The sequence below is a fragment of the Pithys albifrons genome, chromosome 23 (genome assembly GCF_047495875.1).
Source record: "Pithys albifrons albifrons isolate INPA30051 chromosome 23, PitAlb_v1, whole genome shotgun sequence".
In the NCBI taxonomy this organism is placed as follows: domain Eukaryota; kingdom Metazoa; phylum Chordata; class Aves; order Passeriformes; family Thamnophilidae; genus Pithys; species Pithys albifrons.
In genome coordinates, this window is record NC_092480.1 from 7,541,391 (window position 1) to 7,548,454 (window position 7,064).

The following is a 7,064-nucleotide window of genomic DNA, read 5'->3' on the forward strand; positions in this document are numbered from 1 at the left end:
CTGGCAGGACTGTTCAGTGCAGGGAGATGAGACCCACCTTTTCTCTGCACTCCTGGGAAGGGCAGCTTTCTGTGTGCTGCTTTGGCATTATTTTACCTGTTGTTCCTTTCCCATTCCAAAGCTCCTGGTTTCCAGCCCCATGGACCATAACCAACAATCCACAACCATGCACTGCTTGTTTGTTTGCTTGGGTTGTTTTCCAAAAACCCCCCACACCTGCCCCAGGAAAAGGCATCTGTCCCAGTAAAAGGTGGCACCATCACCACAGGGAGGCCAAAGGTGACATTCCTGGAGAATAAACAAAGGCTGAATTAGTGCCTTCTCAAAGGGTTTTATTAAGCAAATTTGAAAACGGAGTGGTAACAAACTATCTCTTGTGCGTAACAATAACAAACTATTTCAGTTCAGTGCAATTGGGGAATCCGATGCAGCACTGGGTGCCTGGATCTCAGCTCGCCTGTAAAGGAGCACAGGAGACAAGAGGTTCAAAGGCCTTTGCAGGTGCAGAGGTTTGAATATCCTGGGGAGAAAGGGGCTTTTGCCCAGCCCAACCTTTGCTTTAAAGAGTGAAAGCTGCAGAGCTGGGTGCAAGTGACCTCACTTGCTTCACCGGTGCTTCCTGAGCTCAGAAAAACCATCATGGTCACCTTCAGAACAGTCTCCTGGTCTCCCTTCCTGGTTTATTGCCATGAAATTGGTATTTCCTCTTCACAGGGATTGCTGCCTCTAGCTGCTGTGAAGTGGCTTGGCGTACACAGGCTCCATGAGGTGGTAAATCAGGAGCAGGAACAGGCACCCCAAGAAGACCAGGCTCGTCACAGCCAGGAGGACGAAGCGACCGATGAAGAAAGTGTCCACGATCTGGAGGGAACAGAAACACAAAGATCCCAGCACGTCACAGACCCAGCCTGCTCCTGAAGGGAGCATGTCACATCCTGAAAAAAGAGAACCTATGGGGCTCCCACCACATTTCTCTCCTTGCTTTTCATCTCTGGCATGGGTGCTCTCCATGGGATGCGCTGTGTGCGACAAGAATCCCTGCAAAATGCTACTTGTGGGAATGTTAATGTGGAGCAACACAGTACTGAGTGCAGGGAAGAGGCACGAGTCGAGCCCTGGAGCAGCTCGTCCCAGTTACAAAACTCCAGCCCTGACTCCCTTTTAGAAGGGAAATGGTGGGAAAAGAAAAACAAAAAATATTTTAAAAAGAAGCTACAGAAGAAAGGCAAGACACAAAGAGAAGCCAAGAGCGAGGAGGCTGGTTACAAAATCCCCCTCTCCACTCCCGAGACCCCCTAGAGCTTTGCTCAGCCTCGGCTCAGCTTTATCGCATTAGCACATGCTCAGCCCTGGTGCCGCTGCAGAGAGGGTCTCTTGTGAGCAAAGTGCTGGCTCCTTCTGCACGTTTCACTTTTTAATTAGCCAATTAGCAGAGTTTCAGTGCAGAAAGCCCAGGTCATGTATTATTGATAGGCAGGGCAGGTCCAGTCCAATTGAAGATCCGTAAAAAAAAAAAATAAGCTTTCCAATTCCGTTTGCCTCCCGGGCACAAACGTGCGCTGGGCTGCCCTTCATCTCGCTCCCAACCTTCACACGAGCAGGTCACATGCAACACAGAGAGAAGAAAAGAACCTTACAAGTATCTTTTAGTAGGGATTTACACATATCAAAATCCACAAGAGCAATAATTAACATGCATTAATAATAGAACAGAGGAAACGGCACCTAAAAGGCCACAAAACTCTGTGTATTCAAAGCCCAAAGAGCTCTGGGAGATCTGAAGGTGGCAGCTCGGGCAGCCTGATGCAAACCTAGGCCAGGGGATTCCTGTGCCTGACGAGGGGCTTACTGAAAACACAGATGACTCCGTGCTCCAGAACAACAACCTAAAAGAGCTGCAGAGCAGTCACTGGGCTTAAACAGATAACAGAGCTGGGGGAAAGCGAAAGGCTGCAGAACTGTAAGGAAACTTACAGGGAAAGGGGATGGCAGAGGGGGAGCTGGGAGGGACCAAAGCTGGAGTGCAATCGCTGCCAGAGCCCCTGGAGCCAAACCCCACAGGCCAAGGGGAACAGGGTGTAAATCAGGGATTTAGCTGAAGAATTTGGGACATAGCTGATGCAGAAGCCACAGCCTGTGCAGGAGAGGGAGCGGCAGGAGGTGCTGCTGGAGCTGTCCCTGGGGAAAAGCCCATTCCCGGGGCCTCAGGGCACGCTTGCGGCCCACCCTTGGGATAAAGAGCCGTTCCCAGGGCTTCAGGATGGCCCTTGAGGCACCCTTGGGATAAAGAGCCATTTCCAGGGCTTCAGGATGGCGCTTGCGGCCCATCCCTGCGGCAAAGGCACATTTGAGGCCATTCCCAAGGTAAAGGCCCATCCCGAGGCCTCAGGGTAGCGTCGGGGCCGCGCATTAACTAAAGGCCCGTCTCAAGGGCCCATCCCCGGAGCTTCAGCGCATCCTTGGAGCGCATCCCTGGGGTAAAGGCACATCCCCCGGGGTACTGCCCCCCCCTCGCCCCCGGGCCCGCCTGGCTCCTCCGGCCCGGGCTCACCTCCTCGGCGCTCGCCGGGGCCGGGCCCTCGCCCTCCCGGGGGAAGAGCAGCAGGGCGGCCGTGAGCGCGGCGGCTCCCAGCACCACGGGCAGCGCGGCGACCCTGCGGGGACAGCGGGGAGTGGCGGGGCGGGTCAGCACCGGGCGGGCCCCCCGTTTCTGGGGCTCCCCGGGCCCGGCCCCCCGTCCCGCGTCTCACCGGGCGCGGCCGGCGCGGCCCAGCGCCAGTCCGAGCAGCAGCGCCATGGCCCAGAGCAGCAGCAGCGCCAGCACCCCCGGCCCCACGCCCAGCGTCCCCGCCATGCCGCGCCGTCGCTTCTGCCTAGCAACCGCCCCGCCCTGGCCAATCAGCGCCGCCCGACGCGCACCCTGTGCTGTCTATTGGCTGAGAGGGGGACGGAGGGCGCGGCCTCTGCCTTTCCCTCTCCCCCGGCACTCGTTCGGCGCTTCCCATTGGCTGAGGGGCGGGAGGAGGGGCGGGACCGACGCTTTTCCCGCGCCGCCCGGGGCGGGGTCGCGCCTTGCGGTCTGTAGAGTTCTAGTCCCGGTCCGGTCCTGGTCCCGGCCCAGTCGCAGGCCCAGTCCCATTGAAACCTGGACCCACTGGACCAGTCGCTGCTGAACCCCGGCCCTCCTGGCATCATAGAGCGCCCAGAACCCGCTTCAGCCGCTCCCTGTCCGGAGGCTGCGGCCCCCCATTCCGGACCTCGGAGCTGCTCCCGGTGGAACTGGAATTTCCCTTCCCCGCTCTGCTCCCGGTGCAAACGGGTCAGTGCCTGGCCCAGCGTTGCTCCGCGCCAGCCAGTTCCTGCTCATCTCGCTGGAAGGAGCGTCTCTGAACATGCTTTCACCCCCAAACCCTAGAAATTCAGCTGTCTGTGCCCTCAAAATATTTAGGGCCAAAATCAGGCAGATTCAGTTAATACCATAATGCTTGTACGAGGACTACAGTGTTGGAGCAGTCATGCTGGACGTCTGGGTCAGCCAAGCCAAAACACAGAGTTTTGTCAATGCTTTGAGCATCTTTTAATATCAAGACAAGAGAAATTTCCATTTAAAATAGATTTTTCAGCCTGTTTATAAATCCTGTCTCTTTGCCATCACATCTTGCCAAGAAGCCCCTGGCCAGTGTGGTTTGATGAGTGACTTTATCACAGAATCACATAATCCCAAAATAGTTTGGGTTGGACCAGACCTTAAAGACCATTTTCTTTCAACCCCCAGGTACTCATTGCTCAACTAACTACCAGTTAACCTGAAAAAACCTAAACGTTGATATATTCCCTTTATCTTTTCAACTGCTTGAAGTCTGATGATACTTTGGCTGCATAAAATGTCACCAAAGTGCTGTTTTCTGTCACCCCTTCCAATGGGAGGAATAATCTGGAGGTTAATTATGCTGCACGGCACCGACCTGCCTTTTGCTGCGATGAAATCAGAGCAACTGGCGTGGCAACAAGCGCCTCAGCAGGCAGAGCACAAACTGTTTCTGACACCTGCCTTCACTTGGCACTGAGTGGGAACCGGCTGCCAGCGTGTTCAAAGCGTATGTTTGACAGCGAGCACCTTCCCGCTCTGCCTCGCGCCGTCAATCCCACCAGGCAGGATTTTCCCTCTGCAAACCCCATGACTGCGAATGTCCATTTCACTATCATTTCCCCAGTCCTTCTCTTCTGTTATTCTCCATGATTCCTGCTCCTGTTGGCAAGCAGAAATTATGAATTTGCTGCTCTTGTTTGGGAATCTCCCTTTGCTTTTCTCTAGTTTGCCATTTCTTTGTATTTCCCAGTAGTTTGAAAAATCCCAAATTTCTTCTTCCTAGCCCTGTTTTCAGATGGAACTTTCTCTTTCTGCCATTCCTTTTCCATCTTTAGACTCTTCATCTAAAAGTGGTAATTTTTGTCCATCAGCCAATGAGGCTTTTCCTTGACTTATTTTTCTTTTCTACCTTTTCCCCACAGCTTTTCCAATGGCCTCAACTTCTTCCTGTACCAACTAGATCTTATCTCCATCTCTTGATGCTGCCTGGTAGTTTCTTGATGCTGGCAACAGCAACGTTAAGTCAGTTCAAGAGGTTGCAGCAGAGAACTTGAATCATCCAGCTATTGGACCATCTGGTGGACTACACCACATACCAGGTATTTGGCCAGAGGTTGAAGAATAAATTCAATATACACTCCAGCCACCACATCCAGTTTGAGTCATGCTGCTTGTTGGTTTCAATCCCACCATCAAAGTTGGTTTGATAGTAAATGAAGCACTAATTTGTGTTTGAAATAGTCAAGCAGCCCAGTGTGCTCCAAAATGCCTATATATTTATCCCCATAGAATTTATTTATAGGGGTACAAATAATATTGTTATGGGTTTAGCCAGGTGGGCCTAAATTAGGCTTTAAAGTTCAGATTAGGTTTGAAATTGTCAGCTGACTTGAGCTGGGCTGAGCTAGCTAACACCTGACTTCTGCTAGCCAATAATATTGTATTCCATACCATATTGCATCATCTCAAAAGGGGTAAGAGCTGGTGTGTGGGTGTGGCTTGTTCAGTTGCTTCACAGCTGTGGTGCCAGCAAGACACTCTGCTGTCCCAGGAGGGATGGGGAGGCCCAAGCCCAGAGCACCGGCTTAACATCATGTTATCTGAAGGAAGTAAAATGTTTGTTCTTAGTTTTTCTCTCTGCTTAAGTCTGTCTCTGAAGAACCAACTTCTCTAAAATGATTTGTAGTTAAAATGGTAGAAGTTGTGTTTACTGGGAAGTGGGAAGTTATTTCTTGTTATACATAACTTGTGTAAGTGTGTGTTTTATTGTAGTATCCTCTTAATTTTCTCTTTTCTGTATAAATACATGTAGTTAGTTTCAGCATAGACCTGGCTTTGGAAGTTTTTTTTTCCTCTCTCCCTCTTCTTTTCCCCTTGGCTGGTTGGGGGGAGGAGGAACCCTTTTCACTCTGTCTTGGACAGTTGGCCTTTTGCCAGCTCAACCCAGGACAAATATACATTCCCATAACGTTTATTTGCATGGTTCACATGGTACCACAGCAGGACTGTGGGTTTCTTTGAGCATGTTGGAGGCAAATGGTAAATCCACAGCTAATGCACTGGGAGAAGGTACCTGGGAATACCAACCTTATTGGTGTGGTACAACTTTCATTGGAAATTTCTTCAACCCATCTGCAACAAAACTCAGCATCCTAAACACATCACTGTTCTTCATCTCAGCCTCCTCCCAGCATCAGAAATGCCTGACTGGGGATTTGCTTTATGGACTGTGCTGGAAGTCGGTCAGTTGAGTGTAACAAACAGATTTTATGGTTAAAGAATCATTTATTGCTGGCCTAAAACAACTTTTCCTTCTAGCTTTTACATGCTGGGATTTGGTCCCATTTACTGTTTGTCTTGGAGTTGCATTACACCTGGAATTAAAAGGTAGCAGAAACTGGGAGAAAGGCAGTGCTGAGTATAAAAGGTAAATTAAAAAATGTAGAAAAGCAGCAGAAATTGAGGATTTTTGTATTGTTTATGTGACTCTGAAAGAAACTTCATATTTATGGTGGTTTTTTTCCAGGATAGCTGTTGATGTGAAGGTGTTTGCTGATGTCAGAGGTCCAGGTTTCTCCAAGACTTTTTACTTGCATCACATGACATTTGCATCCAAACCCTTGTGCTGGGGACAGGTCCAATGACAAATGATATGTTAGTGATTAATTCCAGCTCCAATGTGCTTGATATTAATAATCTAGTTATCATAAAGCCTTTCCTGGCAAGACTCTCAAGGAATACCATGCTTTAAACAAGGGGAAGTGGATCATCCAGGTGCTGTTGGAGGCTCATGGCCCAGAAAACCCAATGCAAAGGATTTATTTGGACATAAATAATTTAGTGTTCTCCAATGGATGGGAGCTGCTGTCCTGCTGAGGAATGATTTGAAGGATGCTTCATCACTGCAGGTAGTTTTTCCCACAGGAAAGATCAGGGAATTGCAGCATTTCTTGGCAAAGGCAAGACAGAGATCCTGATGTTGGAATTGGATGAAATGGGCTTGGCATAGAGATGCAATTAATGCTGAGGCTAATTAAATGCTTTGCTCAGGAGGATGGAGGGGTGACCTTCCTTCCAGGCCTGCCAGATGGGATCATGTGGATCAAAACTCTTTTGTAAGGCACCACTCAACGAGCAGGTCATGGAAACAGGGTGGGTTTGGGTCACGATGCCCTTTGTTTGGTTAAAACCTGCAAATCCACCAAGCCAAGTGACCATCCTGGTGGCGAAAACAACCAACATAGTCTACCACCAAATGATAATAAATGACCAAGCTCTCAGTGGCTGAGTGGGAAGTGCTGGGATAACTGATTTAAAAGTCTTCGCGCAGTCGTAAAACTTCAGTTTTACAGCTGGAGCTCCCTCATGCTACAATATTAGAATTAAAAAGAAACAGGCATTGATGCAAGCAAGAAAATATTCTGGTCCCGATTTAAAGACTAGCGAATTGCTAAATATTTTTATTAGCAGCAAA

General features: G+C 49.8%; 1 protein-coding gene across 1 annotated transcript; it reads right to left on the minus strand.

Annotated features, from left to right (window-relative positions):
• Positions 1-311: 311 nt before the first annotated feature.
• Positions 312-2,881, minus strand: TMEM218 (transmembrane protein 218). The gene is made up of 3 exons (XM_071576194.1): positions 2,751-2,881; positions 2,552-2,654; positions 312-861 (listed from the first exon to the last, which is right to left on the minus strand). The coding sequence occupies exons 1-3, from the start codon at positions 2,852-2,854 to the stop codon at positions 727-729; spliced, it is 342 nt and encodes a 113-aa protein (XP_071432295.1). The 5' UTR covers positions 2,855-2,881; the 3' UTR covers positions 312-726.
• Between the last annotated feature and the right edge of the window lie 4,183 nt (positions 2,882-7,064).